The sequence below is a fragment of the Hyla sarda genome, chromosome 2 (assembly GCF_029499605.1).
Source record: "Hyla sarda isolate aHylSar1 chromosome 2, aHylSar1.hap1, whole genome shotgun sequence".
Classification (NCBI taxonomy): Eukaryota; Metazoa; Chordata; class Amphibia; order Anura; family Hylidae; genus Hyla; species Hyla sarda.
The window spans coordinates 187,179,845-187,205,107 of NC_079190.1; the positions used below are offsets into that span (position 1 = coordinate 187,179,845).

General features: G+C 45.6%; 1 protein-coding gene across 3 annotated transcripts in view; it reads left to right on the forward strand.

The window, feature by feature from the left end:
* The first annotated feature begins 3,115 nt into the window (after nucleotides 1-3,115).
* CNGA3 (cyclic nucleotide gated channel subunit alpha 3) overlaps nucleotides 3,116-25,263 on the forward strand; it is a 59,185-nt gene continuing 37,037 nt past the window's right edge. Inside the window, exons 1-2 of one of the 3 annotated variants that reach the window (XM_056555915.1) lie at nucleotides 3,116-3,642; nucleotides 15,365-15,508. In XM_056555915.1, the coding sequence (XP_056411890.1) occupies nucleotides 15,405-15,508 (104 nt within the window). In that variant the 5' untranslated portion in view covers nucleotides 3,116-3,642; nucleotides 15,365-15,404. The remainder of the gene's footprint in view (nucleotides 3,643-15,364; nucleotides 15,509-25,263) is intronic. The other 2 variants (XM_056555916.1, XM_056555917.1) reach the window with 2 other exon arrangements.

Consider the following 25,263-nt stretch of genomic DNA (forward strand, 5'->3'; position numbering starts at 1 on the left):
ACAACCTACACAAGTGGCTCAGGTAGTGCAGCTCATCCAGGATGGCACATCAATGCAAGCTGTGACAAGAAGGTTTGCTGTGTCTCTCAGCGTAGTGTCCAGAGCATTGAGGTGCTACCAGGAGACAGGCCAGTACATCAGGAAACGTGGAGGAGGCTGTAGGAGGGCAACAACCCAGCAGCAGGACCGCTACCTCCAGCTTTGTGCAAGGAGGAGCACTGCCAGAGCCCTGCAAAATGACCTCCAGCAGGCCACAAATGTGTGTCCACACAAACGGTCAGAAACAGACTCCATGAGGGTTGTATGTGGGCCCGATGTCCACAGGTGGGAGTTGTGTTTATAGCCCAACACCGTGCAGGAACACCAAGATTGGCAAATTTGCCACTGGCACCCTGTGCCCTTCACAGATGAAAGCAGGTTCACACTGAGCACATGTGACAGACGCCGTGTAGACTGTCTGTAGACGCCGTGAAGAATGTTCTGCTGCCTGCAACATCTTCCAGCATGACCAGTTTGGCGGTGGGGGGGGGGGGGGGGGGGGGGAGGGCGGACAGCCCTCCATCTGCTTGCCTAAGGTAGCCTGACTGCCATTAGATGAGATCCTCAGACCCCTTGTGAGACCATATGCTGGTGCGGTTGGCCCTGGGTTCCTCCTAATGCAAGACAATGCTAGACCTCATGTGGCGTGAGTGTGTCAGCAGTTCCTGCAATAGGAAGGCACTGATGCTATGGACTGGCCCGCCCGTTCCCCAGACCTGAATCTGATTGAGCACATCTGGGACATCATGTCTTGCTCCATCCACCAACGCCATGTTGCACCACAGACTGTCCAGGAGTTGGCTGCTGCTTTAGTCCTGTTCGGGGAGGACAACCCTCAGACCATCCGCTACCTCATCAGGAGCATGCCCAGGCGTTGTAGGGAGGTCATACAGGCACGTGGAGGCCACACACACTACTGAGCCTCATTTTGACTTGTTTTAAGGACATTACATCAAAGTTGGATCAGCCTGTAGTGTGGTTTTCCACTTTGATTTTGAGTGTGACTCCATATCCAGACCTCCATGGGTTGATAAATTTGATTTCCATTGATAATTTCTGTGTGATTTTGTTGTCAGCACATTCATCTATGTAAAGATGAAAGTATTTCATACGATTAGTTCATTCATTCAGATCTAGGATGTGTTATCTTAGTGTTCCCTTTATTTTTTTGAGCAGTGTATATAGAACCCCCTTTATATGAGACTTGACTATTACTCATTCAAACTACAGTTGTCAATAGAATAAAACTACAAGTACAAATGGGGGAGATTTATCAAAACCTGTCCAGAGGAAAAGTTTCTGAGTTGCCCATAACAACCAATCAGATTGCTTTTTTCATTTTTGAAAGGGCCTCTGCGAAATGAAAGAAGCGATCTGATTGGTTGCTATGGGCAACTCAGCAACTTTTCCTCTTGACAGGTTTTGATATATCTCACCCATAGTGTAAACAGTGGTCTTCAACCTGCGGACCTCCAGATGTTGCAAAACTACAACTCCTATATAGTGCAGTACAAGGATGAAGAAGTAGAGTGCACCATATACAGTGGTCCCTCAATATACAGTGGTAATTTGTTCAAAATGAACCATCGTTAGTTGAAACCATCATATGTTGAGGGATCTGTGCAATGTAAGGTATAGAAAGTTATACTCACCTGTCCCCGCCGCTCCTGACCGTCGCCCTGGATGTCGCCCTCCATCGCTGTCGCCGCGTCCCCGGGGTGTCCCCGCCGCTCCGGACCGTCTCTGCTGCCTGGGATCGTCGCTATTCATCACCGTCATCGCGTCGCTGCGCACGCCGCTCCTATTGGATGACAGGACGGCATGCACGGCGATGTCGTGACGATGAAGGAGAGCGACGGCGATGCAGGGGATCCTGAAGAGAACGGTCCGAACGCCGGGGACAGGGGAGTGATCATCAATAGTGATTTTTATTGCAAATATCACAAATTCGCAAATATTACGAATATATTCACTATATATTCGAAATTACGAATATTCCCTTTTCCCCGCATATGCAAACATTTGCATATGTGAATATTCGCATATTCCTTCTTTTCACTTAAAATGAAGCAAATACACTTGTCAGAGGTTATCGACAACATCCCTAGCAACCAATAGTAAAGTTGCCCACCCCCTCACTGTTTTCTTCCTCGAATACGCGAATATGTGAATAGAACAAATACGTGAAATTCGCAAATATAGGACAAATAGTCATCTATATATTCGCGAAATATTGCAAATTCGAATATGGGCAATGTCGCTCATCACTAATCATCACCGGACCACACGGGGCATCGTTAAGGGGTTCTCCACTGCCCTTCCTTCCGGAGCTCCGCTCGCTGCGTCCGGAAGTTCGTTACTCCGAACGCTGTGTGCGGGCTTCCGTGTTCGAGGTCGCCCCCTTGTGATGTCACGTCCGCCCCCTCGTGACGTCACACCCACCCCCTCATGACGTCACCCCGCCTCCTCAACAAAAGCCTATGGGAAGGTGGCGCGACCACTGTCACGCCCCCTTCCCATAGACTTTCGTTGAGGGGGTGGGCGTGACGTTACGAGGGGGCGGCCTTGAACACGGAAGCCCGCACACAGCGTTCTGAGTACTTCCGGACGCTGCAAGCGGAGCTCCGGAAGGCAGGGAAGTGGAGAACCCCTTTAAACGGCAGAAGTAGTCTGCGCTGCCGGATAGCCGTTTATGCGATGGCCCCGACATACAAAAGCATTGTGGGGGAGATTTATCAAAACCTGTGCAGAGGAAAAGTTGCTCAGTTGCCCATAGCAACCAATCAGATTGCTTCTTTCATGTCTAACAAGGCCTCTGCAAGATGAAAGAAGCGATCTGATTGGTTGCTATGGGCAACTGGTCAACTTTTCCTTTGCACAGGTTTTGATACATCTCCCCCTGTGTGTTGATGCAGCCTTCAACATGCTATGGCCTCTGAGAGGCCATCGTATGTTGAAATTATCGTAGGTCGGGGGGGGTCACTGTACTAGGGTAGTGTTTTCCAACCAAGGTGCCTCCAGCTGTTGCAAAACTACAACTCCCAGCATGCCCATGGTGTGAGCATGTGGTGTGGGCATGGTGGGAGTTGTAGTTTTGCAACAGCTGGAGGCTCCTTGGTTGGGAAACCATGTACTAGGGGACACATGACTAGAGAGGTGGTGATGCCACCTGTGAGAGGCTGGTGAGTGGTCAGGACCAGGCGTGCAGCAGTAGGAGGAGGAGGAGAGGGGAGGGCAGCAAGCTGTGTGATCGGAGCTCAGGGCAGGGACAGTCCCAGAGCTGCCGGAGCTGTCCACACACCTAGTGCTGAACCAACCCCTGCCTGCAAGCGCTGCTGGTCCCCGGGAAGCCTGTGGAGGGCGCTACTGCGCTCATCCTCACAAGACACGGAGCCAGGGGATGGCTGCTGGGAGTCTCCAGAGCACAGACATGAAGAGCTGCAGATGGTCGCAGGATGTGACCTGGGAATAGTAGGTGGTGAGCCCAGCCATCATCCATGAAGAGCCCTGGACATATGCCACTATGCCAAAGAGTTCACACAACTGCTGCCTGCTGCATCTCCACCAATAAACTTCTCCATATACTGATCACCTGGAGCTAAGGTGAGTGCTGGCAATACAGGGGTCACAGATACAGTTACAGGAAAGCCTAAGTACAGGGGTCAGTTGCCATGGCAATCCCAATTAACAGAGCACTTAAGCATGGTGGATCTTCCCTGTGGTCAGAGGGATTAGGCTTTCTCTGTAATTGCCCCTGGATCAGAGGAGTCTCCATTCTGTCACCAGATCATTGGGATTTAAGATCATTGCTGTTAAAGGGGAACTGTGCCAGAATATAATCCCATAATAACATGGGGTTCATTTTTTAGGTCCCCTAAATCAAAAAGAGAGAAGGGAATAGTGACATTGGGAGATCAAAGAAAGTTACTGGATGGAACTGATTCCATTTGTATTCAACTCACATTATACATATCCATAGCAGACACATAAAGTACTGTATAGATCAGTGTTTCCCAACCAGGGTGCCTCCAGCTGTGGCAAAACTACAACTCCCAGCATGCCCAGACAGCCGAAGGCTGTCTGGGCATGCTGGGAGTTGTAGTTTTGAAACAGCTGGAGGCACCCTGGTTGGGAAACACTGATATAGATATAGGGGTTATTTTATAGATACCCACTGTAAAGTCTGGGCACTGACTATAGCGGTGTATCGGATAGTGTAAAAGATGAGAAGAAAGTATGCTATTAGAACCATTTAAGGCTTGCCTAGACGACAGCAGCTTTTGGTCACGCTGTAAATTGGCCATCTCCTCTGTATTCCTGTCATAGGGATGTATGTGTGGATTACACTAAATGGCTTTTCCTATATTTCTGCAATTGAAATGACTTTTTATTATTTTTTTTTGCATGCCAAGACAACTGCACTTTAAACAATGGCTCTGCCATTACTATCCAATCATGAAGATACATTGAGAATGGCATTTCCATTCTCAGCAGTCAGTAAATAAACCCTCTCCGTGACAACACGCTGCTCGGTGCTATTTCCACCGCTACTCTTATTATTCATCACATCAGCACAAAGAGGGGAGGTTGGCCATTGTGTGTGTTCTGGGAAGGAAGGGGAAGACCAAGGTCCTTAACCCTAAGCTGTCAACGAAAAAGTGAATGGTTGAGATACGAAATGCTTTTATCGTTATGGTAACGGATTTGTTGAAATGACTTGATCCTGGTTCATAACATTATATGTCCTCAGTTAATCAGAACTTCTGCCTCCTATTTGGATCATGTCTCACGTGTTTCGATACGTGTTTCGATACATGTCTGGAGTGACAGTAACCAGTAAAACAAGCAGCTGTAAAATATATCCAGATATCATTTTATTCCATGGGGGCATTTGCATAAATACGCATAAATTACGTTGGCATATTATTTTACGGACGGAAAATGTGCACATAAAATTTTACGCTGTGTGCATATACCCTAAGAGAGTTCAAATACTGTAACTACATGAGAAATAGAAGAGGACAGATTGTGTCTGTAAATAATGATTACTACCAACTACAATGCCTTTCTATAGACTACACAAAACCGTAATATTACCCATTTACATCCCTGTACATACTGTACAACCTAAGGGAAAACCCATTGAGGGTGAAGCTGGAGTGACAGTGTGGTAATCCTGGATACATGTAGGATAAGCCTTATTGAATCATGTGAGGTTAACTATGTTACGTGTCGGACCACAAGCCTGGCTTTAAATGGCTATTTTCTTAGAATAAATGTAATTACCCCTTAAGGGGGAAATTCCCATTTGGCCCTCCATCAGTTAGAGAGATTAGGTCCAGTGGTGATGCTGCAGGCACATTTAACCTTTGGTAATGGTTACCCTCACAGAGTACGGTGTATGTCTGGGGTCACAGCATCAGAACACCCTGTGATCAGTTTACTTTCATAAGGCCATTCCACAAACAGGGATTTAGTGCATTAGCCTTTAGTACAGGCACAGAAGGTTTTCTGCAGTGGATTCCAGTTTTTAACCCTGGACTGACCTACAAAAGTATACATATTTAGCTTTCTTTTTAACCACATGCACAATATACTCCACTCATTTTAGGGTGAATTCTTCTTTCATTTTGAGAAACTGGGGGGGAGAAGGGGTTCAGTGGATGGACACCCACCAGTCAGCATGTTATCCCATATCCTGTGGGTTGGCGATAACTATTTGAGGTTAGAATACCCCATTTATGTAAAATCCTACATTCTGCAATTAAAACCATAATCAACCTAAAGCTAAAAAAAAAAAAAACAGCACCTATGCTTTAAAGTGGGTCAAATAAGAAGGTACAGCAGTAATATCTACACTTGGGCAGTGAAGTATGAGGCATCAGGATCGCTTCTACTACCATCAGTATTAGCTTATTTGGGACAGTGAAAGATGGTGGTCTTTGGGAATTGCTACATTTCCCAAGGTACTTGTCGTATGTGTATACCAGGTTTATGGAAGCTCATATATCATCCAAGGAAACCTGGGTAAGATATGGGGAAATGCAGAAAAAAATTAATTTTTATTGGATGAAAAGCAAGTTGGTAGTGGGGGTTTTCACCCCCTCCAGGGCCAATCCAGGCTTTCAGACAAGCCTAGATCAGCACAGGTGCTGAAGACAGCTTGTTTTCAAGTAAGGCTGTGAGAAGCATGACCCTCCAAAGGCAGCTTAAAACCTGAAGGCTGCAGCCTAAAAAATGGGGACATTATAACCTGTGTGACATATTTGTTGATTGTTCTGCTGGATGACTGGTAGTGAGTCACCTGACTCTGGACAAGCAGGCTTTATTTTGTGAAAAATAAAGACAGGAGAAGCTCTGGTTAGATGTTACTTCCGTGTCCCTGTCTTTTAAATCCTGAATAATCCCTTTAATGTACTGACCCAGGACAAAGGTCTTTATTATCACAAGAACTGCTGTTACATAATGAATTACTCCAGAAATCTTACTAGTTTCCTAGTGTAAAGGGAATCAACATGGTAAAGGAGGAGAGGATATTTAAAAGAAGAAAAACTACCACAAGAGGACATAGTTTTAAATTACAGGGGCAAAGGTTTAAAAGTAATATCAGGAAGTATTACTTTACTGAGAGAGTAGTGGATGCATGGAATAGCCTTCCTGCAGAAGTGGTCACTGCAAATACAGTGAAGGAGTTTAAACATGCATGGGATAAGCATAAGGCTATCCTTCATATAAGATAGGGATAAGCATAAGGCTATCCTTCATATAAGATAGGGATAGGCATAAGGCTATCATTCATATAAGATAGAGATAAGCATAAGGCTATCCTTCATATAAGATAGAGATAGGCATAAGGCTATCCTTCATATAAGATAGGGATAGGCATAAGGCTATCCTTCATATAAGATAGAGATAGGCATAAGGCTATCCTTCATATAAGATAGAGATAGGCATAAGGCTATCCTTCATATAAGATAGAGATAGACATAAGGCTATCCTTCATATAAGATAGGGATAGGCATAAGGCTATCCTTCATATAAGATAGGGCCAGGGACTATTGATAGGATTCAGATTATTGGGCAGACTAGAGGGGTCAAATGGTTCTTATCTGCCGACACATTCTATGTTTCTATGTTTATAAGGCTAGTCTGTCAAGAGATTCTAGACATTGGTTCCCTTTTGAGATGTCCTGCAGCCTTTCTGTGGAATGTGCTTCCCCACCCCTCGTGTTATTACATAGTTCATAAGGTTAGAAACAGACCAAAGTCCTTCAAGTCCAACCTATATCCCTATTTTGTCCCAACTATGTTACTGCAGAGAAAGGCAAAAAAATTATGAGGCTGATGCAAGTTGCCACATTTTAAGAGGAAAAATTTCTTCTTGACTTAAAATACAGCAATCAGAATAAATCCCTGAATCAACATTCTGTTAATCAAGAATCCATAACCTGTAATCTTAAAACACTCCAGAAATGCATCCAGGCCTCTTACGAACCATTTTTTCTGATCAACATGACCACTCTGGCAGAGAGTTCCACAGTCTCACTGCTCTTACAGTAAAGAACCCCGTCTGTGCTGGTGTAGAAACCTTCGTTCTTCTAGATTTAGAGGATGCCCCCTTGTTATAGATACAGTCCTGGGTATAAATAGGTCATGGGAGAGATCTCTGTACTGCCCCTAATATATTTATACATAGTTATTAGGTTGCCCCTAAGCCATCTTTTTTCTAAACTAAATAACCCAAATTTTGATAAATATATATATATATATATATATATATATATATATATACACACACACACAAAATATAAAGAAGCCTGGTACAGCTGGGATTGTTTGGGACTCTTCATGCTCCAAGATATTTTCAAGTAATACTCAGTCAAAACAGGCTATTGCATGAATCAATTATAAAAGGAAAAAACAACAGCACTCACCAATATTGTATACTTCAACCTTTTTTATTTCAAGACTTTTACATTACAGCGCATCCTGGCCTCTTCCTCTGGCCTCTTCACCTAGTCTTGTAATAAAGAAGGTTGAGAACTTCTGGATCTGGCGCTGCTGATGTAGGACAGGCTCCTGGCTAGTATTGTCTGCTTACCGTCCCCACAGTCGGCTCCTCCGTGCCTCTGCTCACCTCCAGGGATGGACCGGTATCTTCAGCGCGGCAGCAAGCCTGTTTCACAGCCGCAGACAGACTCCTCACAAGCGTCGCAGCGGTTCTAAAATGGCAGCAGCTCCTGCTCCTACTGCCTGTCAGCCTCCGCACGCTACTCAGCCCCCACCGGAGCCCTCTGATACTGGCCATGCCGCTATACCACCAGGGACTGAAATGGATGTTAGCCTGCCAGCCATATTTATGGGGGACCATGATTCTTCCTAACAGGGAACAGATATGGATTATCAGCTATTAGCTGAGGAGGTGGCAGAACGTATGACACCTACAGTACAACATATTGTGGAGAAGGTCCTGAAAGCAACTCTACAGAACCTACAATTAGATGTGGCCTCTCATTCTACTCCCCTGACAGAAGTTGAATACCAGGTATCTACCCTGGAAGACGCTGACACGAATGTGTTCAAACGCTCACGCCATACTGAGGCTGAATTACTCAAACTGACAAGCTAGAGGATCTAGAGAACAGGTCCTGGTGCAACAATCTCTGCATAGTAGGGTTTAAGGAATCTGTGGCGCCTCCTGATCTTCAGCGTTTCTGTGAGTGCGACATTCCTACAGCCCTAGACCTCTCTCACCCATGCCAAGTGGAGAGGGCCCAGCGCATTGGCTCGCCCCCAGACTCCTCTCAGGGCTTACCAGCAGCATTGTGGAATGGTCCATGACAAGTTATCCTCCATTTCCTGGACTTTAAAGACAAAGTGGAGGTCCTCCAAGCGTATAAGCACTTTTGTACTTCATGACATGCACTTATTGCTTTTCGAAGATTATTCCGTGGAAGTGGCAAACACCGGAGAGCCTTCAGCTTCATCTGTATAGCGCTCTTCAAAGCCAACTACCGTTTCCAGCTCCAATACCCAGCAGTCTTGCAAGTCTTTCATCCAGATGGCAACATATCTGTCTACAAATCTCATCTCTGGATCATCTCCAGGACGCCTCTTCACAACGTTCTTCCCGACACTCTGGTTGCAGATTCCGCTCCCCTAGGGAGCTACACCACTCCAGATCCGCTACTCAGAAGACTGAACTCCCGTCATCCCATATACTACCCTTGAATCAAATATATTCTTTCCTTGTTAAATGGTTGAGAAACCTGGATATAGAGTCCTCTGACCATGCCTTAGATCTTCTGATTGGTAACGAGCTGCAGAAAATTTCCATTTCTTCTATTTATCCGGTCATCGGGAATGCTCTTGTCAAGACTGACCCAGCCAACCTTTTCTCCTCCTTTTCCTCCTTGATTCCGAATGACGACATTTCCGACTGTATACTTCAGGGTAGGAATATGATTAGCCGCTGTATCATTAATGAACGCTGGCACGAAATGTATTTCAAACTGGCACACAAGGTGCTTTATGGGTTTAATATCCTACCATCCCCCGACTTCCCTGACAGAATAACTGCCTGCCTGTTCTACCCCCCTGACTAATTTGTGGCATGGGATATGGACCTGCTCTTACACCGTGACATACTGGCACCTGATTCTTTCTTTTACCAAGGATAATTGGGGCCTGACTTTACCTTGCACCCCTGCTTTTCCACCAATTTAGACCACCTGACAACATCGTTGCACCCCTACCTAGGGTTCCTCAATTAGTACATAGAGTCCTGCTAGTGGCTCTCTGCTGTTTGTTCACCTCTTGGTTTGCAACTACCACCCCAACCCTGACAATGGTTATAACGCAACTTATGTTATATTAAAAACCTATAAATACGGCACTACAGCGTATAGGGTAAACCCACCAAGAATAAAAAATGTATATAATAAAATAAATAAGAAATATATTAATCTGATAAATCAATAACCATCAAGTTTAATAAATATAGTTTTATTTTACAAAAAAATATGTATCATACACAAGCAAAAAAGATTGATAATAATATATAGCTATATAACATACATAAAAATAGTAATCATTAGCGCAATTTGATATTGTGTATAATTGTTTAAAAAAATTAATTATATATATATGTAAATAAATGAACTTAAAAAATGCAAAAGATAGCAGGGACGGGAAAAGGATGTAAAAAGGAAAGGCGTAAATGTCGGGGTCAACTGATCACCAATGGATCATAAAAGCACCTGTTGCTATAAAATACGTGCAATGTGACACTCAGTTTAAAGCATAAAAAGTGTGTTTAACTTTAAAAATATATGCATAAAGTGCAATGTGCAACACAGAAATCTAAGTGTATACAATAAATGAAAAAAACAGTGCAAGAAAACAAAAAATAAGGTGCTAAAAGTGAAGGTGTCAGAATGTAAGTACTTGACCCCACATGTAAAAAGAAGATAGGTTCCACGTCCTTGCGATCACCTCCAACGCGTTTCACCGTGACCGGCTTTGTCAAGGAGTATGCATGTACTAAATAGGAGCAAGGATATATAGGGTATTCAATAAGGAAACTATTAACACACCTGTGGTATCAGGAAGCGCCTCAGCTAACTACCGGAAATGACCTACAACGCCGAACTTATGTTATATTGTGGGATCAATAGAGTTGACACGGAGCGCCAAAAAAACACACAGACGGCAACGTTTTTTTGACAAATGGAAGATATTTATTCTTTCACAATATACCCCTGTTGATGTAGCAGACATTGTTCGCCCCTTTAGCTCTACAGAGTGGTACTGCCTGAATATGCTGGGGGCATGTTAGGTGCTCTGCAGCTTTCCCCTTAGTGACTGCTCCAAATCCCCCCTACCTAGGCTACATTGTGGGAGATAGGACTTCTTTTCTGCTTCTATGTAGATTTAATGTATTGTTCTTGAAGAATTTGCTTTGTTTCAGCTGCCTCCCAGAAGATTCAACACCTATACTTCTTTCTTCATTGGACTTGAGTTGCTCCCTCTGATGGAGTCTGCTCTATTTTCTGGACTAGTTGCTCCTACTGATGATCTTCTGTTGCCTCCTGTGATCCCACACTGTTCTTGATTGCTTTTGTTACAAGGTTTTGTTATATTTATATGCAGAAAACCAAATAAAATATGTTATAAAAAAAAAAAAAGTTGAAATGTGCAGTACTGGTGAATGTTGCTGCTTTTTTCCTTTATCCTGGGTATATAAATATTTTTTTTCCATTTTGGCTAATAGGACAGCTGGAATGTATAGTCTGATGACAGATCTGCTTTATGCTGGATTCACACACAGTACATTGGCATTATTTTTGGTCAATGGTCAAAACCAGAAGTTGAACCGACACGGGGGAAAAGCTACACTGCTCAAAAAAATAAAGGGAACACTTAAACAACACAATGTAACTTCAAGTCAATCACACTTCTGTGAAATCACACTGTCCACTCAGGAACAACACTGATTGACAATCAATTTCACATGCTGGTCTGCAAATGGAAAAGACAACAGGTGGAAATTATAAGCAATTAGCAAGACACGCCAATAAAGGAGTGGTTCTGCAGGTGGTGACCACCGACCACTTCTCAGTTCCTATGCTTCCTGGCTGATGTTTTGGTCACTTTTGAATGCTGCCAGTGCTTTCACTCTAGTGGTAGCACAAGACGGAGTCTACAACCCACACAAGTGGCTCAGGTAGTGCAGCTCATCCAGGATGGCACATCAATGTGAGCTGTGGCAAGAAGGTTTGCTGTGTCTGTCAGCGTAGTGTCCAGAGCATGGAGGCGCTACCAGGAGACAGGCCAGTACATCAGGAGATGTGGAGGAGGCCATAGGAGGGCAACAACTCAGCAGCAGGACCGCAAACTCCACCTTTGTGCAAGGAGGAGCAGGAGGAGCACTGCCAGAGCCCAGCAAAAGGACCTCCAGCAGGCCACAAATGTGTGTGTGTGTCACCTCAAATGGTCAGAAACAGACTCCATGAGGGTGGTATGAGGGCCCGACGTACACAGGTGGGAGTTGTGCTTACAGCCCAGCACTGTGCAGGACGTTTGACATTTGCCAGAGAACAAAAAGATTGGCAAATTCACCACTGGCGCCCTGTGCTCTTCACAGATTAAAGCAGGTTCACAATGAGCACATGTGACAGACGTGACAGAGTCTGGGGACGCCGCTCTGCTGCCTGCAACATCCTCCAGCATGACCGGTTTGAGGGAGGTTCAGTAATGGGGTGGGGTGGCATTTCTTTGGGGGGCCGCACAGCCCTCCATGTGCTTGCCAAAGGTAGCCTGACTGCCATTAGGTACCGAGATAAGATCCTCAGACCCCTTGTGAGACCATATGCTGGTGTATTTGGCCCTGGGTTCCTCCTAATGCAAGACAATGCTAGACATCATGTGGCTGGAGTGTGTCAGCAGTTCCTTCAAGAGGAAGGCATTGATTATATGGACTGGCCCGCCCATTCCCCAGACCTGAATCCGATTGAGCACATCTGGGACATCATGTCTCACTCCATCCACCAACGCCACCACAGACTGTCCAGGAGTTGGCAATTGATATTTTTTGTGTGATTTTGTTGTCAGCACATTCAACTATGTAAAGACGAAAGTATTTTATAAGATTAGTTCATTCATTCAGATCTAGGATGTGTTATCTTAGTGTTCCCTTTATTTTTTTGAGCAGTGTATAATGGAAAGATTGGCTCCTTTTTATGTGTTTTTGACCCACTGGTATTGGCTTAAAATACTGACTTAAATATTCACCAAAATACTATATGTAAACCAGCCTTTTACAGTGTTTTGGAAGGGGACATGAGCCTTTCATGTTATAAATTTTTTATATGAAAAAAATGACTTGCTTATATTCACATTCATATTATTTTATCTATAATTCCTTTTTAAAACACGTAAGGGGTAAATTTGATGACAAGCACCTACCTCCTAAAAGACACATCTGATAACTGGATTCTTTTAATAAAGAGAACTATTCCCTGTTCATGCTAATAGGTGTACACCTTCTATGTTTTTCCCATGTGGTCCGAGGATTCGTAGCCTGTCTTATTAGGCCTCTAGAGGGGATTACTAGGAAATATCATACAATGTAGACAATGCAGACCGCCACAACCAGATTTCCTATAAAGGCTTTCTCTGGTTTATTTGGGAATGTTTTGCCAGACTTGTGTACATAATGAAAAGTCACACAATTTTCTAATATACAGTCATGGCCGTAAATGTTGGCACCCCTAAAATTTTTCAAGAAAATGATGAAAACTCCACCATTTTTGGAGTTTGGGGACATTATGTCCAATTTGCTTTTTTTACAAAGGGAATAAACATGTGTATAGCAAAACTTGTGTTACTGCAATCCTTTTCTGTGAGAAATACTTAATTTTCTAGAAAAATTTCAGTGGTGCCAACATTTACGGCCATGACTGTACTTTATGCATTCAGTTTGCTTATTTGTAAAGATCTCTGCTGTTGTGCAATGTGGATACTATTCTTTCCCAGTCATATTATAGAATACTATTTATTTATTGAAATGTGATTTACAAACAAAGTTTAGAAGAGACAATCTATGCCGTATAATTTATACTGTCATGTGTCCAAATGAATGTTTTTTTATTTTTGGACTATACCAAAGAGGCATATAAACAAGGTCACAATGGTTTGGATTTATCTTTCTGTCTAATACAAAAAGTCTCGGTTTTGCCAATAACAACCAATCACAGCTCAGTTTTCATTTCTCCGATTATTTTGGTAAAATGAAAGCTGAGCTGTGATTGTTGCTGTGGGCAAATCAGACAGCTTTTTGTATTAGACAGATCGATAAAGCTGGACCAAAGAATGATACGCAGTCTGAGTATAGTGTTTTGCCATGTTTTCCTGTAGTTGTGTTGCTATTTTTACCAAGTTACAGCAAAAATTTTATTATTTTGCAGCTATTTGCACAATCATGGTAAAATAGCACATTGGAGGTCCTCGACATAGGAGGTCGGGATAGGAGGACGTGATAGGAGGACCGGGATAGGAGGACCGGGATAGGAGGTCGGGAAAGGAGGACGCGATAGGAGGACGCGATAGGAGGACGGGATAGGACGACGGGATAGGAGGTCGGGATAGGAGGTCGAGATAGGAGGACGGGATAGGAGGTCGAGATAGGAGGACGGGATAGGAGGACGGGATAGGAGGACGGGATAGGACGACGGGATAGGAGGTCGGGATAGGAGGTCGGGATAGGAGGTCGAGATAGGAGGACGGGATAGGAGGTCGAGATAGGAGGACGGGATAGGAGGACGGGATAGGAGGACGGGATAGGAGGTCGGGATAGGAGGTCGGGATAGGAGGTCGGGATAGATGGACTGGATAGGAGGACGGATAGGAGGACGGAAAAGGAGGACGGGAAAGGAGGACGGGAAAGGAGGACGGAATAGGAGGACGGGATAGGAGGACGGGATAGGAGGACAGGATAGGAGGACGGGAAAGGAGGACGGGAAAGGAGGTCAAAATAGGAGGACGGGAAAGGAGGACGGGAAAGGAGGACGGGATAGGAGGACGGGATAGGAGGTCGGGATAGGAGGTCGGGATATGATGACGGGATAGGAGGTCGGGATATGACAACAATATATGAGGACGGGATATGAAGTCAAAAGCTTCCTCCTTTGTTTATTTTCCTCCCCAACAAGGATTAGGAAGGAAAAACCGGGCAATGCCGGGTATTCAGCTAGTTTTTAATAAAAATTGGCCAATTTTTTTACATCTGTAAACATTGTGTGAATATGGCCTTAGTATGCCGGTACTTCCAATGACCAATTCACTTATTGATTCAACTGAAATCCCTACTGTGACATCCAGAGACACAACCCCACATGTACTAAGACTGATGTTTCTTATGTCAATATATGGCTATGTTCACAATTTCAAAGCGAAATTCTGCAGGAAAACTACTGATAGATTAGGAGTGATCTGCTCCACACTTTTATAAAGGCTCATGCCTGTTAATAAATATTTTAAAGCCATATTATTTAGATTAATTTCAAAATTCTTTCTATCTGGCATATGTCAGAACAAATGTGTAAAATATTGAAAACCTACTTTTCCATGCATTTCTTTAGTGCATAAAAAAGTAAACAACTTTTGCACAAATATGTGTAACAGTTCAGTAGGCCCAAGGACAGCTCAAGCTGCTCTACAGTGTGAATACACAACATACAGCAGCCCATATCTCAGTTTCCTAATATTCGAAAAACTATTGTAATGATACTATTGTTGTTGTTTTTTTTTTTTTTTTTTTATCTAGCCATTTACTATACTGGAGGACCAAGTGACTGTGATTCAAAATGGCTGCCATAGTGACTACACAATCATCCTATCCAGTGCTGCACAGACTTTCGATCAGAACTATTGATGAGGATATAGAAAGAATTGAAAATGGAAACAGCAGGTACAGTGATGTCTTCCATGTATCATGCAAAAAGAAGTACAACAAACTCAATGCTGTGTTTACCATACATACATTAAAGGAGAACTCTGAGATGTACAAATTATTCCCTATCCTGGGGCCCCTGCGATCTCCTGAAGGGAGCCCCAACTCCCTGCATGAAACAAGCATTTTCGACCATAGCACGAAGCTGCGGCCGACATGCCCCTTCCATGCAGTTCTATGGCAGAGCGAGAGATCACTGAAGGCAGCACTCCGGCTCTGCCATAGAACTGTATGGAGAGGGGGGGGGGGCGTAAATGAGCCCCTCCCCAATAAAAATTAAAATCCGCTTTTCACTAAAAATTAAATAAAAAAATATATAATTAAATAAATAAATGAACATATTTGGTATCAGCACATGCATAAATGTCTAAACTATCAACATGTAATGTTAAAGGAGATATCTCATGCTGGAAAACATACCCCCCCCCCCCCCCCCAAGCGATCTGTATGGGGCCCTGACTCTCCCCTGGAGCGGCACGTCCCCACCCCTGCCTGAGTCGGGGGCCACCATGCCATCTCCATTTATCTCTATGGGATAGCCATGCAGCTATCTTCGGTTCTCCCATAGAGATATATGGAGGGGACATGGAGGCACTCACTTTGTGCTGGGGTCATGACGCTCCGCTCCTGGGGAGAGCCAGGGCTCCATACAGGAGATCGCAGGGGGCCCCGAGCGGTCGGATCCCACACAATCTAAAACTCATCCCCTATCTGACATGAGACTACTCCTTTAATAACCCTGTACAGTGAACATCGTAACCGTAAAATAAAAAAGTACAGAATTGCTGCTTTTTGGTCACATTCCCAAAAAATGTATAAAAAGTGATTAAAATGTCACATATATGTGGTAGTGGTACTGATAAAAACTAATGATCATGGCGCATAAAATTAACTCTCATAAAGCCCTTAAGATAGAAATTAATTTAAGGTTATAGGTGGTCAAAATAGGGCAGTTTAAGCATACTTATTTTGTTTTAAAAAAACGTTTTTTTTATAATAGCAGTACAATAATAGAAAAACTATTTTTTTAATCGTATTGACCCACAGAATAAAGAAAATATGTAAATGTTACCATTTAGTAGATATATCACAAAAACTAAAAACCCCAAAAGTTTTACAATTGGGGTTTTCTTTTCAATTTCCCCACACAAATAATACAAACGTTACTGTGATAAAAAGATACAGTAGTCTTATTTGTGTAGTCGGTAGTCTTATAAATTGCAGTAGTGACATAGGATCAGGCTTCTCATGCTAAAAATTTATATAGATTTATATAAGACTGTTCGGTCTTCCAACTCATCTCAATTGCATATCAGTCTGAAGAGCAAATAAGTAAATATTGAGGACAGCTCTAGGCACGGACAAGTTATACACAAATAAGACTACTGTTACGCCGAGCGCTCCGGGTCCCCGCTCCTCCCCGGAGCGCTCGCTACACTTCCCTCACTGCAGCGCCCCGGTCGGTTCCACGGACCCGGGGCGCTGCGTTACCACCTCCGGCCGGGATGCGATTCGCGATGCGGGTAGCGCCCGCTCGCGATGCGCACCCCGGCTCCCGTACCTGACTCGCTCCCCGTCAGTTCTGTCCCGGCGCGCGCGGCCCCGCTCCCTAGGGCGCGCGCGCGCCGGGTCTTTGCGATTTAAAGGGCCACTGCACCGCTGATTGGTGCAGTGGTTCCAATTAGTGTTTACACCTGTGCACTTCCCTATATCACCTCACTTCCCCTTCACTCCCTCGCCGGATCTTGTTGCCCTAGTGCCAGTGAAAGCGTTCCTTGTGTGTTCCTTGCCTGTGATTCCAGACCTTCTGCCGTTGCCCCTGACTACGATCCTTGCTGCCTGCCCCGACCTTCTGCTACGTCCGACCTTGCTTCTGTCTACTCCCTTGTACCGCGCCTATCTTCAGCAGCCAGAGAGGTTGAGCCGTTGCTAGGGGATACGACCTGGTCACTACCGCCGCAGCAAGACCATCCCGCTTTGCGGCGGGCTCTGGTGAAAACCAGTAGTGACTTAGAACCGATCCTCTAGCACGGTCCACGCCAATCCCTCTCTGGCACAGAGGATCCACCACCTGCCAGCCGGCATCGTGACAGTAGATCCGGCCATGGATCCCGCTGAAGTTCCTCTGCCAGTTGTCGCTGACCTCACCACGGTGGTCGCCCAGCAGTCACAACAGATTGCGCAACAAGGCCAACAGCTGTCTCAACTGACTGTTATGCTACAACAGTTACTACCACAGCTCCAGCAATCATCTCCTCCGCCAGCTCCTGTACCTCCTCCGCAGCGAGTGGCCGCTTCTGGAATACGACTATCCTTGCCGGATAAATTTGATGGGGACTCTAAGTTTTGCCGTGGCTTTCTTTCCCAATGTTCATTACACTTGGAGATGATGTCGGACCAGTTCCCCACTGAAAGGTCTAAGGTGGCTTTCGTAGTCAGCCTGCTGTCTGGAAAAGCCCTGGCTTGGGCCACACCGCTCTGGGACCGCAATGACCCCGTCACTGCCTCTGTACACTCCTTCTTCTCGGAAATTCGAAGTGTCTTTGAGGAACCTGCCCGAGCCTCTTCTGCTGAGACTGCCCTGTTGAACCTGGTCCAGGGTAATTCTTCCGTTGGCGAGTATGCCGTACAGTTCCGTACCCTTGCTTCAGAATTATCCTGGAATAATGAGGCACTCTGCGCGACCTTTAAAAAAGGCCTATCCAGCAACATTAAAGATGTTCTGGCCGCACGAGAAATCCCTGCTAACCTACATGAACTCATCCATCTTGCCACTCGCATTGACATGCGTTTTTCCGAACGGCGTCAGGAGCTCCGCCAGGATATGGACTCTGTTCGCACGAGGCGTTTCTTCTCCCCGGCTCCTCTCTCCTCTGGTCCCCTGCAACCTGTTCCTGTGCCTCCCGCCGTGGAGGCTATGCAGGTCGACCGGTCTCGCCTGACACCCCAAGAGAGGACACGACGCCGCATGGAGAATCTCTGCCTGTACTGTGCTAGTACCGAACACTTCCTGAAGGATTGTCCTATCCGTCCTCCCCGCCTGGAAAGACGTCCGCTGACTCCGCACAAAGGTGAGACAGTCCTTGATGTCTACTCTGCTTCTCCACGTCTTACTGTGCCTGTGCGGTTGTCTGCCTCTGCCTTCTCCTTCTCTGCTGTGGCCTTCTTGGACTCTGGATCTGCAGGAAATTTTATCCTGGCCTCTCTCGTCAACAGGTTCAACATCCCGGTGACCAGTCTCGCCAGACCCCTCTACATCAATTGTGTAAACAATGAAAGATTGGACTGTACTATACGTTTCCGCACGGAGCCCCTTCTAATGTGCATCGGATCTCATCACGAGAGGATTGAACTGTTGGTCCTCCCCAATTGCACTTCTGAAATCCTTCTTGGACTTCCCTGGCTTCAACTCCATTCCCCAATCCTGGATTGGTCCACTGGGGAGATCAAGAGTTGGGGGCCCTCTTGTTCCAAGGACTGCTTAAAACCGGTTCCCAGTAAACCTTGCCGTGTCCCTGTGCTTCCTCATGTAACCGGTCTCCCTAAGGTCTATATGGACTTTGCGGACGTTTTTTGCAAAAAACAAGCTGAGACTCTACCTCCTCACAGGCCTTATGATTGTCCCATTGACCTCCTCCCGGGCACTACTCCACCCCGGGGCAGAATCTATCCTCTGTCCGTCCCAGAGACTCTTGCCATGTCTGAATACGTCCAAGAAAATTTAAAAAAGGGCTTTATCCGTAAATCCTCCTCTCCTGCCGGAGCCGGATTTTTCTTTGTGTCCAAAAAAGATGGCTCTCTACGTCCTTGCATTGACTACCGAGGTCTTAATAAAATCACGGTTAAGAACCGCTACCCCCTACCCCTTATCTCTGAACTCTTTGATCGTCTCCAAGGTGCCCATATTTTTACCAAACTGGACTTAAGAGGTGCTTATAATCTCATCCGCATCAGAGAGGGGGATGAATGGAAAACGGCATTTAACACCAGAGATGGACACTTTGAGTATCTGGTCATGCCCTTTGGTCTATGCAACGCCCCTGCCGTCTTCCAAGACTTTGTTAATGAAATTTTTCGTGATCTCCTATACTCCTGTGTTGTTGTATATCTGGACGATATCCTGATTTTTTCTGCCAATCTTGAAGAACACCGCCAGCATGTCCGTATGGTTCTTCAGAGACTTCGTGATAATCAACTCTATGCCAAAATAGAGAAATGTCTGTTTGAATGCCAATCTCTTCCTTTTCTAGGATACTTGGTCTCTGGCCAGGGACTACAAATGGACCCAGATAAACTCTCTGCCGTCTTAGATTGGCCACGCCCCTCCGGACTCCGTGCCATCCAACGTTTTTTGGGGTTCGCCAATTATTACAGGCAATTTATTCCACATTTTTCTACTATTGTGGCTCCTATTGTGGCTTTAACAAAAAAAAATGCCGATCCCAAGTCTTGGCCTCCTCAAGCGGAAGACGCCTTTAAACGACTCAAGTCTGCCTTTTCTTCGGCTCCCGTGCTCTCCAGACCTGACCCATCTAAACCCTTCCTATTGGAGGTTGATGCCTCCTCAGTGGGAGCTGGAGCTGTCCTTCTACAAAAAAACTCTTCCGGGCATGCTGTTACTTGTGGTTTCTTTTCCAGGACCTTCTCTCCGGCGGAGAGGAACTACTCCATCGGGGATCGAGAGCTTCTAGCCATTAAATTAGCACTTGAGGAATGGAGGCATCTGCTGGAGGGATCAAGATTTCCAGTTATTATTTACACCGATCACAAGAACCTCTCCTACCTCCAGTCTGCCCAACGGCTGAATCCTCGTCAGGCCAGGTGGTCTCTGTTCTTTGCCCGATTTAATTTTGAAATTCACTTTCGGCCTGCTGATAAGAACATTAGGGCCGATGCTCTCTCTCGTTCCTCAGATGCCTCTGAAATTGAACTCTCTCCTCAACACATCATTCCTCCTGACTGCCTGATTTCCACTTCTCCAGCCTCCATCAGGCAAACTCCTCCAGGAAAGACCTTTGTTTCTCCACGCCAACGCCTTGGGATCCTCAAATGGGGTCACTCCTCCCATCTCGCAGGTCATGCGGGCATTAAGAAATCTGTGCAACTCATCTCTCGCTTCTATTGGTGGCCGACTCTTGAGACTGATGTGGTGGACTTTGTGCGAGCCTGCACTATCTGTGCCCGGGATAAGACTCCTCGCCAGAAGCCCGCTGGTTTTCTTCATCCTCTTCCTGTCCCCGAACAACCTTGGTCTCTGATTGGTATGGATTTTATTACTGACTTACCCCCATCCCATGGCAACACTGTTATTTGGGTGGTCGTTGATCGATTCTCCAAAATGGCACATTTCATCCCTCTTCCTGGTCTTCCTTCAGCGCCTCAGTTGGCTAAACAATTTTTTGTACACATTTTTCGTCTTCACGGGTTGCCTACACAGATCGTCTCGGATAGAGGCGTCCAATTTGTGTCTAAATTCTGGAGGGCTCTCTGTAAACAACTCAAGATTAAATTAAATTTTTCTTCTGCATACCATCCTCAATCCAATGGACAAGTAGAGAGAATTAACCAGATCTTGGGTGACTATTTACGACATTTTGTTTCCTCCCGCCAGGATGACTGGGCAGATCTTCTACCTTGGGCCGAATTCTCGTATAATTTCAGAATCTCTGAATCTTCCTCCAAATCTCCGTTTTTCGTGGTGTACGGCCGTCACCCTCTTCCCCCCCTCCCTACCCCCTTGCCCTCTGGTCTGCCCGCTGTGGATGAAATTTCTCGTGATCTTTCCACCATATGGAAAGAGACCCAAAATTCTCTCTTACAGGCTTCTTCTCGCATGAAGAGATTCGCAGATAAGAAAAGAAGAGCTCCTCCCATTTTTTCCCCTGGAGACAAGGTATGGCTCTCCGCTAAATATGTCCGTTTCCGTGTCCCGAGCTATAAGTTGGGACCACGCTATCTTGGTCCTTTTAAAGTTTTGTGTCAAATTAATCCTGTCTCTTACAAACTTCTTCTTCCTCCTTCTCTTCGTATCCCTAATGCCTTTCACGTCTCTCTTCTTAAACCTCTCATCCTCAACCGTTTTTCTCCTAAATCTGTTCCTCCCACTCCTGTTTCCGGCTCCTCGGACATCTTCTCTGTCAAAGAGATCTTGGCCTCCAAAAAGGTCAGGGGAAGAACTTTTTTTTTAGTGGATTGGGAGGGTTGTGGTCCAGAAGAGAGGTCCTGGGAACCTGAGGACAATATCCTGGACAAAAGTCTGATCCTCAGGTTCTCAGGCACCAAGAAGAGGGGGAGACCCAAGGGGGGGGGTACTGTTACGCCGAGCGCTCCGGGTCCCCGCTCCTCCCCGGAGCGCTCGCTACACTTCCCTCACTGCAGCGCCCCGGTCGGTTCCACGGACCCGGGGCGCTGCGTTACCACCTCCGGCCGGGATGCGATTCGCGATGCGGGTAGCGCCCGCTCGCGATGCGCACCCCGGCTCCCGTACCTGACTCGCTCCCCGTCAGTTCTGTCCCGGCGCGCGCGGCCCCGCTCCCTAGGGCGCGCGCGCGCCGGGTCTTTGCGATTTAAAGGGCCACTGCACCGCTGATTGGTGCAGTGGTTCCAATTAGTGTTTACACCTGTGCACTTCCCTATATCACCTCACTTCCCCTTCACTCCCTCGCCGGATCTTGTTGCCCTAGTGCCAGTGAAAGCGTTCCTTGTGTGTTCCTTGCCTGTGATTCCAGACCTTCTGCCGTTGCCCCTGACTACGATCCTTGCTGCCTGCCCCGACCTTCTGCTACGTCCGACCTTGCTTCTGTCTACTCCCTTGTACCGCGCCTATCTTCAGCAGCCAGAGAGGTTGAGCCGTTGCTAGGGGATACGACCTGGTCACTACCGCCGCAGCAAGACCATCCCGCTTTGCGGCGGGCTCTGGTGAAAACCAGTAGTGACTTAGAACCGATCCTCTAGCACGGTCCACGCCAATCCCTCTCTGGCACAGAGGATCCACCACCTGCCAGCCGGCATCGTGACAACTACTGTGAGTGCTGTAAAATTGACATGATAAAAAGTTGTCAGAATATACAGTAAATTGCAGCCTGCTGTGCATCGAGCTATGCAGCCACAGACAGGTGCCCATGCTGACCACTCAATCAACCAAAGCCCCCCTCGGTGGGGAAGGGGTAAATACAATAAATTCACCAAACCCCGGTCACCAGAGAACTATAATACAGTGGGATTGTACTGCAAAGTTTAATGCACTTTTATTTCGGACCCTTTGAAACAAGTTAATAAAAGTGAAGTTTTACAATACAATATAAATTTAAGTGAGGGGGAATTCTTTTGAGGGTTTTTTACCCCATCATCCATTTCTTTGGTGACTGGGGTTTGGTGAATTTATTTACATGCTGACCCCTGTCTACAGCCAAAAAAAGGCAATGGGCAGATATGCATCAAAACTAGACTGTCAAAGAATGGAAGAAGGTGGCCTAGTGTGATGAATCACATATGTTACAACATGTGGACAGCCAGAGGTCTGTGCATTGTATATCTGGGTTAGAAATTGTCCCTGGAAACCCTAGGAGAAGAAGGCTGGCTGAGGCAGTGTGATGCACTGGACAATGTTCTGCTAAGAAATCCTTGAGTCCTGGCATTCATGTTAATGCTACTTTGACTCAAACCACCTACCTTAACATTGTTGCAAACCAAGTTCCCTCCTTCATGGAAGTGGTATTCCCTAAAGGCATTGTCCTCTATTCAATAGGATAATGTCCCCAGCCACACTGCAAAAACTGTTCTGGAATGGAGCCTGGCAAAAAGTTCAAGATGTTGACTTGGCCTCCACATTCCGCAGATGAGCTTGCAGGGTACCCTATTGCTTTAGTGTTGTCCCTGTGTGTCTGGGGCCTGAAGTATACCTGCATATACACTCACTGGTAGTGGCAGACTGGACCCCTTTTGACTTAATTCTGCATTGCTGAAGATTTGTTGGCTGTATAGCCATAATATAATTCTTCCGTTCCACCACATCCCAAAGGTACTGTATTGGATCTGGTGACTGTTGAGGCCAATGGAGTACAGTGAAGTCATTGTCATGTTCTAAAAACTAGTTTGGGATGATGTGAGCTTTGTGACATTGTGCATTATCCTGCTGGAAGCAGCCATCAGAAGATTCAAACACTGTTGTCATAAAGGGATGATCAGCAACAATACTCAGGTACTAAGTGGCCCAAAGTGTGCCAAGAAAATGTCCACCACACATTAGACCACCACCAGCAGCCTGAACTGTTAATACAAGGCAAGATGGATCCATGCCTTCAAGTTGTCTATGACAAATTCTGACCCTGCCATCTGAACAATGCAGCTCGAATCATTACTTATCAGACCAGGCAAAGTTCTTCTAATCTTCCATTGTCCAATTTTGGTGCGCCTGTGCACATTGTATCTTCAGTTTCCTGTTCTTAGCTGACAGGAGTGGCACCTGGTGGGGTCATCTGCTGGTGTAGCCCATTTACCTCAAGGTTCAACACTTGTAACCAAACATGGTATTCTCCATATCTTGGTTTTAACGTATTTGAGTTACTGTTGCCTTTCTGTCATCTAGAACCAGTCTGCCCATTTTCCTCTGACCTCAACAAAGCATTTTCATCCACACAACTCTCTCACTGGATATTTTCTCTTTTACTGACTATTCCCTATAAACCCTAGAGATGGTTGTATGTCTGAAAATTCCACTATCATCATCTGGTATCAACAACCTTTCCATATTTAAAGTCATGTAAATCCCCTTTGTTCCAATTCTAAAGCTTGGTTTAAACTTCAGAAAATTGTCTTGCCTAATTGCATTGAGTTGCTGCCATGTGATTGGGTGGTATGAACAAGCAATTGAACAGGTGTACATAATAAAGTGGCCAGTGAGTGTATATGTATGTTGGTGTGCTGTTTTCATGCCATTACGCACATAGTTTTCTGGAGGATCTCATGGCCCACAAAGTTGACAGCCCAGGTGAGATGAAGGTCAAGCCTTTTGATTAGGGTGGTGCATGCCGAGGGTGGTGCATGCCAGTTATAGGATCTAGAATAGCTTGCAGTCATTCATAGTGAGCTTGTCTGCAGCAGCATGAGACAGTCCCATCGGGTTAGAAGACCACTGCCCCAGCAAGTATTTCATTTATACTGGCTAAAATCCAGTGCCGGTATTGAACTTGAACCAGTAAAGTAAATTACTGGTATTTTTCATAGGATATGTTTACACATGCCAACACTGGATTTGTCTGCTTGTGAACATTTCTTCTCTGATATTTTGGGGCTAGGCTGCAGGATGATCTAGATGCACTCCACTTGTATGATTTAAGATGGGAAGGTGAAGCAGCAAAGAGCCAACTAATCTGGACAGACTCAGTGAGATGCTGGGGTGGGTGGCTGGATGTTTCCAAGTGCCAGGGGCATTGCTAGGTCTGCAAAAGACCAGGGGCTAGAGCCCATAGCCCAAGACACACCCCTAAACACACCCTAGTCATGCCCCTAACCGCACCCTCATTCACACCCAATTGAACACAGTAAACCAGTATACAAGGAGACATATTATCACCATACATATTACTGCCATGCTATTAGTGACCATATCTAACCAAAACTAATACCAATATTACAAATAATACCATTACAAAAAACTTAAATTCTCAGCATCTCCGAACAAATGAAACACATGCACAGGTGCACACTGCTAG